This window comes from Pseudonaja textilis, chromosome 3, assembly GCF_049901715.1.
Source record: "Pseudonaja textilis isolate UNSWEBS1 chromosome 3, rPseTex1.2, whole genome shotgun sequence".
NCBI classification, from domain to species: domain Eukaryota; kingdom Metazoa; phylum Chordata; class Lepidosauria; order Squamata; family Elapidae; genus Pseudonaja; species Pseudonaja textilis.
Window position 1 is genome coordinate 170,518,005 of NC_141992.1, and position 16,107 is coordinate 170,534,111.

General features: G+C 35.4%; 1 protein-coding gene across 1 annotated transcript; it reads right to left on the reverse strand.

Annotated features, from left to right (window-relative positions):
• Window positions 1–1,601: 1,601 nt before the first annotated feature.
• LOC113439945 (fatty acid-binding protein, adipocyte-like) lies at window positions 1,602–8,683 on the reverse strand. Its single transcript, XM_026706032.2, has 4 exons — window positions 8,359–8,683; window positions 5,500–5,672; window positions 3,370–3,471; window positions 1,602–1,828 (listed from the first exon to the last, which is right to left on the reverse strand). The coding sequence occupies exons 1-4, from the start codon at window positions 8,429–8,431 to the stop codon at window positions 1,778–1,780; spliced, it is 399 nt and encodes a 132-aa protein (XP_026561817.1). The 5' UTR covers window positions 8,432–8,683; the 3' UTR covers window positions 1,602–1,777.
• Between the last annotated feature and the right edge of the window lie 7,424 nt (window positions 8,684–16,107).

A 16,107-nucleotide genomic window follows, 5' to 3' on the forward strand; every position in this document is an offset into this window, starting at 1 on the left:
TCTTTGGTTGTTCGGGTTTTCTCCCGCGTAAGATTCGAAGTATCTAGGCAACGCGGGAGAAAACCCGAACAACCAAAGATCCACATACAAATACCCGCGAGAACCTCAGAAAACATATATGTGTGTGTGTGTGTGTGTGTGTGTGTGTGTGTGTATGTATATGTATATATTCGTAGATTTTCACGGGTACAGGTATGTAGGTCTAGGTGTGTTGGGGTGTTTTCCCGTGTAAGATTAAGAGTATCTTGGCAACGTTTCAGCGAGGTTCCAGTCACCATCCTCTGGATGGTGCTTTCGGCTTTGTGCCAGTGCAAGCAGTTGCCAGCAGAAAGTGCACTGCTTGCACTGGCACAAAGCCGAAAGCACCATCCTGAGGATGGCGAGTGGGACCTCGCTGAAACGCTGCCAAGATACTCTTAATCTTACACGGGAAAATACCCGAACACACCTAGACCTACACACACACACACACACATATACATACATATATACATACATACACACACACACACACACAGAGAGCTTTCTGTCTTTGATGAAAGATGGGGGATGGGTAACTCCTAGTATTTGCACATACTTGATAGTCATAATGTTGGCTGGAGAAGTTGAGTCATTTTGTTGTAAAGCTATCAGTATGTGTTCATTTGAAGCATGACCTCTGCTCTGAGTAACAGATTAGATTATTGCTTCATAAGTTGCTTTACAAAATGTATTTCCTAATAACTTTAAAAAAAAACTTAAATGATTTTGAACAAAAATGGAATGCACTTGGACCTCCATTATGGGGCTTTCTTGCATTTGGTCTTGGTTTCTGGTGTGTTCCCTTTCCCACCTCCCTTTTTATACTCAAAATACTTGAAGGGAAAACTGATTCTTGTAAGTTAAACACCAACTCCATCTTTTATTTCTGACTGTTTCTGGAATACCTAAGCATTCTTAGATCAGGGAAAGGAGAGCTAGAAGCTGTACAGCCAATGCTTTCTGAGGAAGCGAGCATACCAACTGAGAAAAAGGTCAATCTAATGTCCTGGTAAATGAATATAGTTATGCTGACATTTGCCATGTCTTTTATAGCAAATCACTTTATGCCAAGTCCACTGCATAACTTTGATATGAAATTTGTAGATTTTAGAAGTCCTGCTTTAAACATTTTTTAAGATAACCAATATGGGTAATTCTTGGAACTGTGCCCCAAATAGCATAACAAGCAACGTCTGCCCTTCCTATTTTCCCCAAAAGACATTAATTTATTCTCAGGAAGAATCCTAGAAACTTGTTTTAACAAATTATGCTTCCAAAAAGATTATTCCTGAAATCACCCATTTGAAGCCGTGGACTGTATACTTATTCCAGCATTTTTAAAAAATTGATCTTTCTATAGGAAGCAAAACAGCAAACCCAGCACTTGAGAAACAATGAACTTTTCAATGTATGCGTTACAAAAAAATCGGTGAGGCAGGACAGTTACACTTTAGCCTATTTCAGGTTTTTTTTGAATATTTCAATGTGAGGAGAAATGAGGGTTAGTTGATCCCATAAACAGAACCTGAAAATCTAATTTGTACTGATCCTTATTCAGTTTCCACAATTAAGCCAGAAACTTTTTCATTTCAAGATAAACACTTTATTGAATAACCATAATGTTTTTGAAATAGGTACAAAAGTAATTGGGATTGGCCTGTCAAATTCAGCTTTTGAAGAACAGGCTCTGTCTGTTCCCTGAATCAAACTTCATATTTTGCTTTGAGATACCTCTAATTTGTACAACGTGGATTTTTCATGCTTTCTCATACACTCTAGTGGAGACAGTTTTGTTCATAACACACTCCTAGAAAGAAAAAAGTACAAGAATATCACCATTATATCATGTCAGCAATACACTTATTTTTCAGTAAATAGATCAAGTATCCCTTTATCCAAATGAAGTACAAGGCTATCAAGTAAGCCAAGAAGACTTGGATAGATGCAACATGCTAAGCCAATTTTGGCATAGTGCATTGCATGACCCTAGGCAATGATGCTTTATTAAAAAATCATATCCAAGGGAATGAGATTCATATTGCTTAAGTCTGCTTATATGTGCTTATATCCTTGACCACTGAAATCTGTTTTAGACAAATTCTCTCCAAAAAGACCAGAAAAATATTTCCAATATTTGAAAATTGCTCTTTTGGCTTGCTTGAAGAGAATTTGACTTACTTTTCTGTTTAACAATGGACTAATATAGTGTTTTTAAATAATTTAAATTATGCTTGTACAAAGGACTGAGAAGGTTAGCAAGGAAATATTCAGAATATTTAAGCAATAGTTTTTAAGACACCTTTGAGTTTCCACAGTTCATAGCTTGTGCAAGTCGACAATACCTTACTGGACATTTTTGTTGAAAACACATTTGCTTAGGACCCTTCCCTTGGTGTTGTCACATAAACGACCAGTTAATCCAATTGTCTTGTTTGCACATGTGCCTGCATGCCAACTTCATCCTGAAATCTGAATGACTTCTCATCTTCATGAAACTGCTCTTGCCATAACTCATACATGTCAGGTTGGCATTACCTTTTCTAGTTAGAAGAGTATTTACAATTATTTTTCAGTGAGAAATTGTCTGCTAGAATGCTTTTTCTTTGTTATAATCAAGACAGCATTTCAATTACTAGGCTTTTCTTTTCACTTGTCTTTTTGGAAGCATGTAGATGATGCCTATGGAAAAGGTTTTTAAATATCAAAAAAGAGTAGAGTTTCCCTGCATGCCCCACTAGAGATTACAGCATAGCTGCATAATTTCCAATGACTTTCAACATCCATCAATATCACTTTTCAATCTCATCCATTGTTCTGCTCTTGTAAAAATTATAGATTATAAATGTATAATCACCATTTGGCCACAGCTAGGGCCATTCGTTTCCAGTCAACTCATTGCTAGGGGCTGCCACTGAATCATATTATTTAAAACTTGATTCATTTTGAAATCATCCTACAGTAAAAAGTATGTTTGTTGCAATTTTATTTTAATTTGAGCCAATATGACTGTATTCTCAGATTGAGAATTGAACAATGGTTGTAGTAGAGTCTGAAATAGTGCTCTCAAAATGAGATCTGCTTTAAATACTTTAAAAAAATAACGCAAGATATACTGTTCTACTTTCAAAATAGCTTTAATATTGTCCCTCTGTATTAACTTGCTTATTAATTTTAAGGAATTCTTTACTCACCAACCAAAATAAGACACATCTTTCTTCCACAGAATAGGAAAAATAGAATATCTTTACTTGTTTTACTCTTTCCCCTTTGAAAAAACATTCATTCATAAACTTATAATTTCTATTGCTGTAATACATCCAAAATGTTTATAACCAAAAATGAACTTACCACAACCATTTTACCATCCACTATTTTTCTTGTTATTGTTGTTTCTTTGCCATCCCATTTCTGCACCTGATTGAGTGAGCCATTGTCTAGTGTCACAATACTCTGCCAAGAAAAATTATCTGGTCAGTTTTACAACCTAGTGAAGAAAATGCAGCATTTGAATCAATTGAGGAATCAATTGAGGAAAAATAACACAGTCCTCAGACTATGCACAATGTGCATGTCAGTAAGACAATAATCTGTAATCAATGGTTTTTTAAAAAAATAATGAAATTACTAGCATGGTGAGAAATGCTAGAAAATAATCACAGCCAGAAACAACATATATTTATATAGTATGGAACACCTAATATCTATTCATATAAGTTGGGAGCCATGTAGATGGCTTAAACAGAAGATTCAGAAGCATTCCTTCCATTCTAGGAAAGGGGGAAGTATCCGGAAGAGGCTACCGCTGGCTCCTTTGTCTTTACGGGGTATCAGTGGGAAGTAAGGTAAAAGACAAGCACATTTTGTTACTATAACCTATCTCAATAAAGTATATTCTGGTCTTATTAGGAATTAGTTTCCTAATCTGGTCAGCCTTGGAGGGCTGATGGATACTACAGAAGTCTTCTCAATCTCTTCAGATGTATTTGAAGTACATAATTTTTTCCTAAAACTCTTGAAATCTGGGCCCATCATGATCTCAGAGGCATCCATTTTATTTTGCCTTTCTTTTCTATAAATAATAAATAACTTATGGAGGCAAACATACAGGTATGTCCCTCAAGGTATGGCCACAATTGAACCTAAAATCTTTGTTGCTAAAGCCATACATTTGATAAGTGAGTTTTGCTCTATTTTAGGACCTTTCTTGCCGCTGTTAAGTAATCACTGCAGATGTTAATAACACATTGTTAAGTGAATCTGGCTTCCCCATTGACTTTACTTGTTAGAAGGTTGCAAAAGGTGAATCACATGACCTTGGAACATGCAACCATCATATATGCCAGTTGCCAAGTATTGATGCTGCAATTACTGTAAATGTGAAAAATGGTAATGAATCACTTATTTCAGTGGCATTGTAACTTGTCACTAAATGATCACTAAATGAACTGTACTTAATACTCCTTTCTCCTAGTTTCCCCCAAAACAACTACCCTGTGAGGTGAGTTGGACTGAGAGAAACTGACTGTCCTCTGGCTTTCATGCCTAAAGCGGGACTAGACCTCAGACTTTCAATTTCTAGCCTGGGGCCTTAGTCAACATACCAAATTGGCTCAAAATACACATATAAGTAGTCCTCAATTTACAACCACAACTGAGCCCCAAATTTCTGTTGCTAAGCAATACAGTTGTTAAGTAAGTTTTGTCCCACGTTATGATCATTCTTGCCACAGTTGTTAAGTGAATTACTACAACTGTTAGATTAGTAACACAGTGGTTAAGTGAATTTGGCTTCCTTGTTGATTTTGCTTGTCAGAAGATGGCAAATGATTATCACATTACACCGGGACTAACTGTTGCAGATATGAGTCAGTTGCCAAGACTTTGACCATGTGACCATGGGGTGCTATAACGGTTATTAAAAATGCCCATAAGTCACTTTTTTCATTGCCATTGCAACTTTGGTCACTACATGAACTATTGTAAGTTGAGGACTACCTGTACCTTTGTTGGCATCCACCAAGTTTTATAGAGTGTCCAAATTTTATATCTAAAACCATTAATTTAATCAGCAGGAAACTGACATGCTACGTGGCTGGCTGAGGAATTATCGGAGTGAAGTTCACACATCTTCAAGTTGTCGAGCTTGAGAAACATCATCAGTGCTTTAGATCTTCAAGTGAACTGCATATTCTTCTTAATTAACAAAATGTGGCTGCAGCCCATTGTTGGACTTGGATGTCACCTCCCCAGAAATCAGGAAAACAGGAATATCTTGTAGGATGAAAGAGCTTAAAGCCCTTGTTTCCCAACTTAAGCTTGCTAGAATTCTTAGCCAACTCATTAAGATGGTATTCATGTCCCAAACGTTCATCATTTTATAAATGTGGAAGTTCCCATTTTCCAAGAAGGTCCACAACACATTTCCAGGAGTCCAAATGTACTCAACCAAAATTATTTAAGGGAAAGTAGGGAACTCACCTTTACTTTTCTGTCATCTGCTGTGATCTCGTCAAATTCTTCTTCTAGTTTGAAGGAAATCTCAGTGTTTTTGAAACTGCTTTCAGTCTTGATCGTTATAACACCCCCACTGCAGGTGATAATTATATTGGGCTTGGCCACTCCAGCTATTTTCCTAGTGGCAAAGCCCACACCTACAAATCAAACCAAAAAACATGAATTTATCACAAATTTCTTGACCTTGAGGACTGAATTGAAAAAAAAAACCTATTTATAAAGACTTGATTCAAGATGGGTTTTAGCCAAACCCCTACAGAATAAGAGAGTAAGGAGTTTAAACACAAGAATTCCTTTTCTACAGTCATTTTTATCTTGATGGGATTTGCCTTTGATTAGAACTTCTCTGAAGAAAAATTCAGCTGGAGGTTAGACAGGCTTTAGGGCAAGGTGTGCAAGCTGGATATTTGTTTAGGGCCAACTTGAATTATGTAGTAAATTGAGTTAGGTGACTCTACTGTCTGCCATAAACTAGGCTGAAAATAATATAGCAACTGTCCAATCCAATCTCTATTCTCTCCCAACTATTTGGTATATTTTGTATATGAAATCCAAAGCAGTTTCCATCAATTAGCTTTAATATATGTTTGATTTCAGTTGATCTAGCTAACAAATAGCTAGCAAATAGCATAAAATGGCTTTTCCTTTCAGGCAACATCATTATTTAATACAATTACTCAAATCCATCAACATTATATTTAAATGAATCAAACTATAAACTAATGAGAGGAATACTAAAAGCCCTCCTTATATCCAGGGCAGTATTTACCCAGGCTGTCACAGATTGAGAAAGATAATTTCCCAGAAACCTTTGGAAAAAAAATGTCAGGATCTGGTTGGTCCTATACAGCGTCCTGTTTTCTGCACTGGGCAGTCATACATTATTGGGAAGTATTCAGATCAAAAGTCAGGCTGTTACACATCTCCCTAAACGGGCATTGGGGGAACTTTCTGATTCTTAAAGTAATATAGACCTGAATTATAAGATAAAGTGATGGCAACTACTGTGATAGCAAATTATCCTGTTCCAGCATCAAGAAGTTTAACTGGTGCTTGCTTCATGCATAACATGATTGCAAGTTATGACTTGCAAGAACACATCAAAGTGCTTCCACGGTGATGGGACAATGTAGGTGGGGTTTTTTTCCCTCCATTCTAAGGCAATAGAACAGCTTTTTCTATGTTTGTCCAGAGCATAACCTTAAAAAAAAAAAGCACTTTACTCAATGGCTTCCTTACCAAATATTACCTTCATTTTTACATCCATTGAAGGTAATTCATCCACTGAATTTTCTTTTCAAAAAATTGGAGGCAAATATAATTTCTTGAAATAAGTATTACATAAACTAACTTCCTTACTCTAATTTGATATAATCCAGATCTGCATTATTTCATTTGAAGAAATAATCTTTGTAACAGTTGACCTCTACAAATATTTAAGAAGACTGTACCCCAGGTTGTTTAACAATAGCAGCAGAGGTGGTATTCAGCAGGTTCTGACCAGTTCTGGAGAACCAGTAGGGAAAATTTTGAGTAGTTCAAAGAACCAGCAAATACTACCTCTGACTGGAGAGTTTACAGTATTCTTCCCCTACCGCGCCCACAAAGCTATGCCCACAGAACCGGTGGTAAAACAATTTGAATCCCACCGCTGAATAGCAGCAGAGGCACGTGGGAAACCTAGGCACCTAGAGAGAAACTTAATTCTCACACAGTACTGAGCTATGATTTATTTAAGTGAAGCCTGCTGACTGAAAAAAGCAAAAAATACAATCACTAGAGGGTAAAGAGATGCAGAAAACTATCCCTTTATTGCCATATTGTCTATTCCAAGTTAGCAGCAGTCCCAGAAGTCTTCCATATCACTTACTGCTAGAAGTGCCATTAGCCAGAAAATGAAGTACAAAGCTTTTGCAAACAATGTAAGTGTCCCAGGATAAAACTATGGGCCTCCTTGAACTTGAGGGTATCTTTATTCCTTTGCCATACACACACAAACACACAGAGAGAGACAGCATAGGAATAAAGATATCTCTAAATATGTTAGACACAATATAATTAATATTGGGAATAGGTTATTTGCATACATTAGTTTCACCAGTTAAATAAGGGATCAGCATTCTACTTAAAAAGGGTAATGGATATACAATGCAAAGCCAATACAGGCCAATTCTTTGAAGTATCATTAATATAAAGCAGGCATGTCTTGATAAGAACATTGCTGCTAGTTCAAAACTCACAGCCAACCATTGCCAGGCATCACAAACCTTGCTCACATTTGGCCAGAGGGGAAAAAACCATAAGCTTTCATATAAGGGAGCATCCAATCAGAGCTTCTTCTGTTTGGAGTATTTTGTTAACATACATTGAGAACATTGATACAAATGTTGAGAAAATATCAGACAATAAACATTTAAGTAAACAAGTAGCAAGAGCCCTTCACACTCCTGTGGTACATAACCTGGATACAAATGCTATATAAAACCTAAACATGATTGCATGCTTTTGTAATATTTAATCCATGCTATATTATTAACAGAGTTTGCACATTCAAAAATTAGTTGGAAGCCTGATAAAAATTCATTCAGTTTGCATTTTAACAGACATACATTATAACATGGATTACTCTGGAATCCAGCACAGCTAACCTAATGTAAGCAACAGGTTTTCCTCCACATTACCATTAAGAAAGTAGGAGCTATATTGTCACAAGTTTATAGCAAAACAAGTCCACTAATAATTACATACCTAATAAAAATTCTACCTAAACACATTATCCAGCAAAAGCAAAGCTTTTTACTAAATTCAACAAATAATTCTTACCCAGCTCCTTCATGTAGTCATCAAACTTTTCACTTGAAATTAGTTTCCAAGTTCCCAAAAACGGTTCACACATTGTGAAGGACTGTCTTACAACACACTCTAAACACCTTCCTGCAAACCTCAATGTAATCACCACTTCTGTTACTAACCTCACTCATGCCTTTAAAAAGAAGCTTTGACCACGTGATTTTCTGCTATTAGCCAATAGTCACACAGGCAATTAATGGCTCTGATTTAACAGATTTTTTTTCCTTAGTGGGTCATAGTGCTATTAGCCATTGTACAAAGCATTGTATTACCAGCACCTATTTGTTCTAGCAGCAGTAGTGATTTCTGTGACTTTTTCTCTCCCTGCACCCCACTCCAGTTATACTGTATTTAGTATGACTAATTCACTGCATAAAAAGCACTGACCTCTGCACTGATCTAGCAATTAACTATTTGCTGCAAAATTATAATTACATACAATGAATAGCACAATCCCATGCATGTCGGTGCAGCTGTCAATTCCACTGGGATTTTACTTCAGTGGGATTTATTTCCACATAACGTTTGGAGAACTCTTTGTATCTTAAAGCTTTCAGAATTCTAAGAATTCTATGTATGCAGTGAACAAGTCAAACATATGCTTCCTATTACTATTTAACTTGATTGTGATGATAATAGGATCCTTAGACTTTCTGTAGGTATTTTAATTATATCTATGTGAATTATAAACTTGCTTAATCCTGAAAGAGCACAGATATTCAGTAAACTGTTTGATACAACAAAGGGCTTAACATTTTATTCAGAAGAAAGAAAAGTGTAGTTGCATTCATTTTAATGAGTGGGTTTTTAATGACTAGAAGAAAGGCACTATGCTTATGTGAGGTTTGAAGCATTTCTTCTGAAACAATCCTAATTTATGTTTTATTTGGTTTTAGTTTAGCATGTTGTGTAAAGTCATTGTGGTTTGTTAAGCATGGTTTATGCAGTGTGAACCCAACAAATGAAATAATTAGTACAAACTTTAAAAAAAACATACAATCCAATTATAATGGATTTCCCCATTGGTTGGAATGTTAATAACATCAGTTAAGGAAAATTGTATTATTACTAAGATCAAATTTTAAAATAGCAATTTTAGAGAATATTTTTCTACTCTCTTAAGCACTGCCTTAATATACAAATATACAAATACATTAATTCCTAACATTAGGAAACAAATCTTTGCAAGGATGTCTTAAATTGTAGGAGTTGCATCACCAAAATTCTCTTTCAAGAAGGATACTTTTGAAAGAAGAGGGGATTATCCTATTTTTCCAAAGCACCAGAAGGCAAGGCAAGAAACAGTGGATGGAAATTAATCAAGGACAGAAGCAACCTAGAATTAAGGAGAAATTGCCTAACACTGAGAACATTTAACCAGTGGAATGGCTTGCCTTCAGAGGTTGTAGGCCCTCTATCACTGGAGGCTTTTAAGAAGAGACTGGACAGCCACTTGTCTGGAGTGATATAGGATAGGGATGTCAAATTCACGGCCTGCAGGCTGGATGCTTCAAGTGCTGGCTCCGCCCCTGCCCAGTTTAGTGAAGGGGAAAAAAGTCCCAATATGTCATGTGACACCGCTGTGACAACACGAGTTTGACTCCCCTGATATAGGGTCTCTTACTTAAGCAGTGGGTTGGACTAGAAGATTTCCAACATCTCTTCCAACTCTGTAAGGATTCAAACTTAAACTTCCTTATGAATGTATCTGGGCTACTACTATTGATGGGCCAACTCATGAGAAAGTTGTTTCAGGATTGCATTCACAGTCTGAGCCTTTGCATTCTGAAATAAGTATAAATAAAAGCTATAGGTGCCTATTTGAAAGTATAGTATATTATAAGTTTTACAGAAAGAATAGGAAAAAATACATAAAGCACTAGAAAATAAAATAAATGAAAAACTAAACAAACAAAAGACAAAAAAGAGAGGAAGATTACAAAATATCGAAACCTATGCCATTGAAAAATACACTGAGTTATTTTTTTGATTAGTGGATAAGACTATCTTTTCAAAAACAAATCACAGATCTCTTGAATCCAATCCTTAATCTCAGGAATATTACTATTTTTCAAACTTAATAACTCTTCAAAAATAGTTACCTTCCAAAGTTTCAGATATTCTAGACTAAAAATTCCTCATCTCTATGTGTATTAAAATATTACTCTAAAAAGATTTTAGTGAATCACAGGACCAAATCATCAGTCAATGGCCTCTCAATTTTTTAATATTACCAACAGATATTAATCCTTTAAATCCTTTAAAATTTGGGGTGTCCAGTACAGTTGAAATGAATCCATTTTAATTTTATATCCACAGAAGCAGCTTTAATATTTTCAAGAACTGCAAACTTGTGTTCCAATTCTTTAATTCATGAGTCATAAATGTCATTAACAGTAACTTTAAAAATATTTGTTTAATTTTGATACAGTTAAGAACATCATAACTGCTGATATGGGGCATTTGGTTTTGACAAAATTTGTTATTTCAAAGGCATAAATTTATTGTTTAAAAATTTAAAGCATTCAATGAAGAAAGGAGAACACATTTGTTGCTTCAGGAGTTGTACATCCCAAATACAATAAATTGTTCCAACCACCTTGGAAATTGTAGAGATGTGTTAAACCCTTTCCTATTGAATCACCATAAAGGTATACCATGACAGAGCCATACATTTTAGCTCAAACTCACTAAGCTTTCTTAAGATCTTGCAAATATCCCTGGAAATTACAAATATTTGATCATGCATATCTAGGAGGATTTATGTGAATTTTTGCTAACATGTATGGGGTTCATGGAATGCCTTTCTGCCAATTATATTCTCATACCCCTTTCTAAAATAAGTGTTTCTATGTCTTTATTATTTTCAAGATAGACTTTAATTCTACTGATTTGTGAATTATACATTTTATGTGATTACTAGAAAATGAATATCAAAAGTTCACTTTTGCATAAAATGTCATGAAAGCCTAAATCAAACTGTGATTGGATAGCATGTAGAGAATTCTCAGTCAGGCTGACCTTTAGTAAAAATACAATTTTGGGAACTGTATTCATGAAACCATATTTATTTTTAGAAAAGAAGTGACCTTTGCTCATGATTCCCTCCGCCCCGCTTTCTGGCTCCTCGCTTGAACTATTGCATGCTTTTTTTCCCCACAAGGGAAGCAAGATTTCATTTTTCAGCTACAGTTTAATACAAACTACTTATCCTATTATTCTTCATTATTAACAGTTCTTATTAAATGTGAGCTTTCTGACAAAAGTCCTGAAAATATTCCAGGGCCATTATACCTAGACTGCAACAATCTGGATGACCACTAAGTGGTAGCAAAGATTAAAACCCCACATTTGGTGGTGGTGATCTGGATTTTTGCAACCCAGCTAAGATAGCTGTAGGTATATATTAGGAAGGAATGTAACAGACAAACCTCTCTCCATGTTAGTAGACAACCCTTCCTAAGACAATGCCAGATTGTAGCCACTCACTTGCACCATGAATGTCAAAGTACACTGCTGCTATGCTTAAAAAACTGAATCCCTTTTTTATTTAAAGATTGTATTGCTATCCATCTAAAAACAATTCTGTCTGCTCACAATTATGACAAACCACCCAAGCTATAAAACCCATAAAGCTGTAAAATACAACCAAAACCCAATACTCCTGCCACTACTTGGAATGCACCAACAACTAACCCCTAAGCACCCTCACTCTTCGCTAACACCTAGATAAAAAGCCAGGTCTTAAGGGCCTTCTGGAATGCTAAAAGGCTGGGGAAAGGCTACTGGATTGCCTGGGATAAGATGTGCATATGATCGGAAAAGGTACACTTTTGAAGTCTAACTAGATGCTAACATTTCAGGGCAGGGACCTGAAGCATGCCTACACTATCTAATCAGGCTTATTTATTTATTTATTTATCTATTTATCTACCTATTTATCTATTTATTTATTTATTTATTTTTATTTTGTCAAAAATTATTAGATAACAGGTATAAGTATAAACATGGTCATAAATATATGAAATGGATACGAATAAGAAAAAAAAAAGAAACAATAGGACAGGGATGGTAGGCACGTTTTGGTGCGCTTATGCACGCCAAATATGAACGGATATGTTCAGGGAGTGGAGATCCAGCACACAGGCCATCTCCATTGCAGGTCTTATAAATGCAGACATAAAAATGAATAAGGCTGCTTCCTACATCCCTGGTAATAGGTAGACACACCAATTGATGGAGGTGCATCTTGTGCTGAGGAAGCTGTTTTGGAACTTTTTTGTTTTCCCAGACATTTTAATTGATGTAATTGTCCTGACCACTGTTTTTTTCCCCTTTCTTTCTTTGTTTATACTACTATTATATGGTTTTACTGTTTTCATATGATTTATCGCCACCCTGAAAATATCTGGTAGAGAGCCACAAATTCCCAAATCTTGCTCTGCTTGGTGTGATATAGATCTTGAATTGTAATGTGGACTTTGGGGGACAAAGAAGCGACTACTTTAGTGGCCAATTTACTGTATGAGAAAACAGACTTCAATGTTTATTAATTTAACTTTTCTGTGAAATCACTGAATCTGTGCTTGTTAGAGAGGGTTTTTGCTTTTTTGTATTTATTTGTATTTTTACTTGCCACAAACCAGAGCTTATCCATATTTGACTGACATGAATTGTGGTTAACTAGTGTTAATATCTCAAAATAAGAGAGAGGATGTTGCATATCCTGTTCATTATTTCCATAGGAATAATGACTCATGTTTCCATAATATCTGAGATTAAGAATCCTGCAGCATTGTACATCCTTAATAAGTTTTCAACAGGAATGACCTTGATTTTAGAGAAGCTGGTAAAACAGCAGAAATATATGGCAAAAGTAAATACCATATTTTTGACTTAGGCTTGAAGCATAACACCAACTCAGGTGTCCATTTTCCTGGCTACAATGATTTTATGCTAAAACAGTTTTGTATCTGACACTGTTTTTAATTAAAAATAATTAGGAGGAAAGGCAACATTGTAGCAGACTTCCTTTGAAGCTCCTAAATGAATGAATCATCTTGCCATGAATTCTTCCAGATTAATGCCCCATGATTGTTGCTGCCTCAGTCATCAGCAATTTGTGGTTCATAATCACTGAACCAGATGAATGATGTCAGGAAGCCTGCAGTGAGAAAATTGGAGATGGAAGGCACCTTGTGCTGTTATGATTTCCAGTGCTCTGCTTTTTAGCAGAAAGGCATAGATCAAAGTACAAATGAAAACTTTTTTTTTACTTCTGCCAAATAATCCAAACATTTTTATTACATACCAGATATAGGTGGACAAATTAGAGCAAGGTGGGTGTAGGGGTTATGGCATCTGGATAAAAAGCTGGAAACTATGAATTCTAGTCCTGTTTTAGACATAAAGCCAGCTGAGTGACCTTGGGCCAATCGTTTTCCCTCAGCCCTAAAAAGGAGACAGTGGTAAACCACTTCTGAAATCTCGCCAAGAAAATGCAGGGACTGCTCTAGTTTAGGCAATCACCAGGAGTCAAGATTGATTCCAAGGCGCCTGTGTACAAACACAATGTGTGCATAGGATAAAAGCTTGCTTCTTTCACCATTTTGTTCATATCTTATTTATAGGATGGCAGAATAATGACAGGTTTCCTTTGAGTACAATGAACTTTCCTGCTCTTTTTTTTTTTAACTGCTGAGAAATGTACTTTTCAGGAGTTTGGTGCTTCATTAAGGACAAAGCAGCCAGCACAAAAAAGTAGAAATTGTTTTAGTTTCTGCATCTCAATGTACCTAGCCGTGTTGCTGAAAGATGGGTCCCAGAATCCATTTGGTTATACTGGCTGGCATGTACTGTATATTGAGAGTTGTGTTACAAATCTGGAGGATCGCGGTTTCCAGATGATAGTTACGATTAGTGTATTGTTGGAAAGATTGGAACGTTTTTTTCTGAAATAATTACCCATTTTAAAACTGCATCATATAATTAGTAGAATTGAGCAGAGGTTTGGAAATAACTTGGAAGAATTAATTGTGTAAATATATTGATATCTGCAATTCTTCAAAACAGCATCTTTTCTAAGGAATAGAAGTTAACTGCAGCTACCAAAGATCTCTAATGATCTAAGTGCTAGAGCCCACTGTAACTACATAGCCAAAAAGGTGTTAAGAGTTGTTAACTTAATCTTACATAGCTTTTTCTCTGGTAATATTACACCAATAACTAGAGCACATAAAACATTTGCTAGACCAATACTCGAATACAGCTCATCAGTCTGGAACCCACATTACGTATCTGATATTAACACAGTTGAGAAAGTCCAGAAATATTTCACAAGAAGAGTTCTCCACTCCTCTACTCGTTGCAGAATACCTTATGCCACCAGACTTGAAATTCTAGACCTAGAAAACCTAGAACTACACTGCCTTCAGTCCGATCTAAGTATAGTATATAAAATCATACACTGAAATGTCCTACCAGTCAATGAATACTTCAGCTTCAACCATAACAATACAAGAGCAAACAACAGATACAAACTCAAGGTTAATCACACCAAACTTGATTGCAGGAAATATGACTTCAGCAACAGAGTGGTCGATGTCTGGAATACTCTACCTGACTCTGTGGTTTCTTCCCCAAACCCCAAAAACTTTAACCTTAGACTTTCTACTATTGACCTCACCCCTTTCTTAAGAGATCTGTAGGGGGAGTGCATAAGTGCACCAACGTGCCTACCGTCCCTGTCCTATTGTTTCTTTTATTTTTTTTATTTTTCTTACATGTATCCATGTATTCATAACTATGTTTTTTTACTTATACCTATTATCTTGTAAGCAATTGACAAAAAATAAATAAAAAAAATAAATAAAAAAATAAATCCAAGGAAAAAAATACAGTTTTACAGAGTTCCAGAAAAAAATGTTACATTCATACTTCTGTGTGCTTTGAAGAACCTCTTGGAGACTGAATTTCAAAAACTCCGTAATCCTAAATGTTATTTTTTGTACTTTATATTACAAAACAATGTTGGATTCCACTGAATTAATATTATGACTTTATTCCACACCCACATTCCTTTGTATAGGCTTTTTTGAAGTAGGAGATTTAGTTACAATGGGTTGTTATTATGAGCACTTGTTGAGAACTTACTGAATAAATAGGTATACAGTTGTTATTTAAATATTTCAAGGTTTCATTGATAACGTATTTATAAGCTGTAAGAATAAATACCCTGCAAGAATGGTATTTTTCCATGCCATTGGTATAACTTGATATTTTGCAATGTCAAGATATTTATGCATCTTAAACTTGATATGAAATTGCAAACTATGTAAGTAAGGCATTAGCTCTGATTTTTGGACTTTCTGCTTCTTCCCATCCCACATTTTAAAAATGAACATTATTTGATGAAGAGTTTTGAAAAACCTGAAAACTGCATACTTTAAAAAATCATTTGGTTTTTCTAATAATAATGCCACACAACTATGGATCATTTTTCCTCTCACGGATCCATGTTGCTGCAATTTCTTTATTCAAAATGTTGTCTACAGTATGCAGATCCTTTTGGAGTAGCTTGAGTTTTGTTTGAGTTTGAAATCTGTTAATTCCCTAAAGAGTGAGCAATCATGATGAAGTGTTTCGTTTATATACTCATTACATTTGTTGAGACTTTTTCTTAAAATTGTAACACATTTGGAAATACCAACAATATCATTAAAG

Coding starts and splice junctions, on each gene's coding strand:
- LOC113439945 (XM_026706032.2), bottom strand. CDS start 8,431: ATGTGTGAACCGTTTTTGGGAACTTGGAAACTAATTTCAAGTGAAAAG. Junction 5,673..8,358: donor TGACTACATGAAGGAGCTGG/GTAAGAATTATT, acceptor TTTGATTTGTAG/GTGTGGGCTTTGCCACTAGG. Junction 3,472..5,499: donor CAGATGACAGAAAAGTAAAG/GTGAGTTCCCTA, acceptor TTTTCTTGGCAG/AGTATTGTGACACTAGACAA.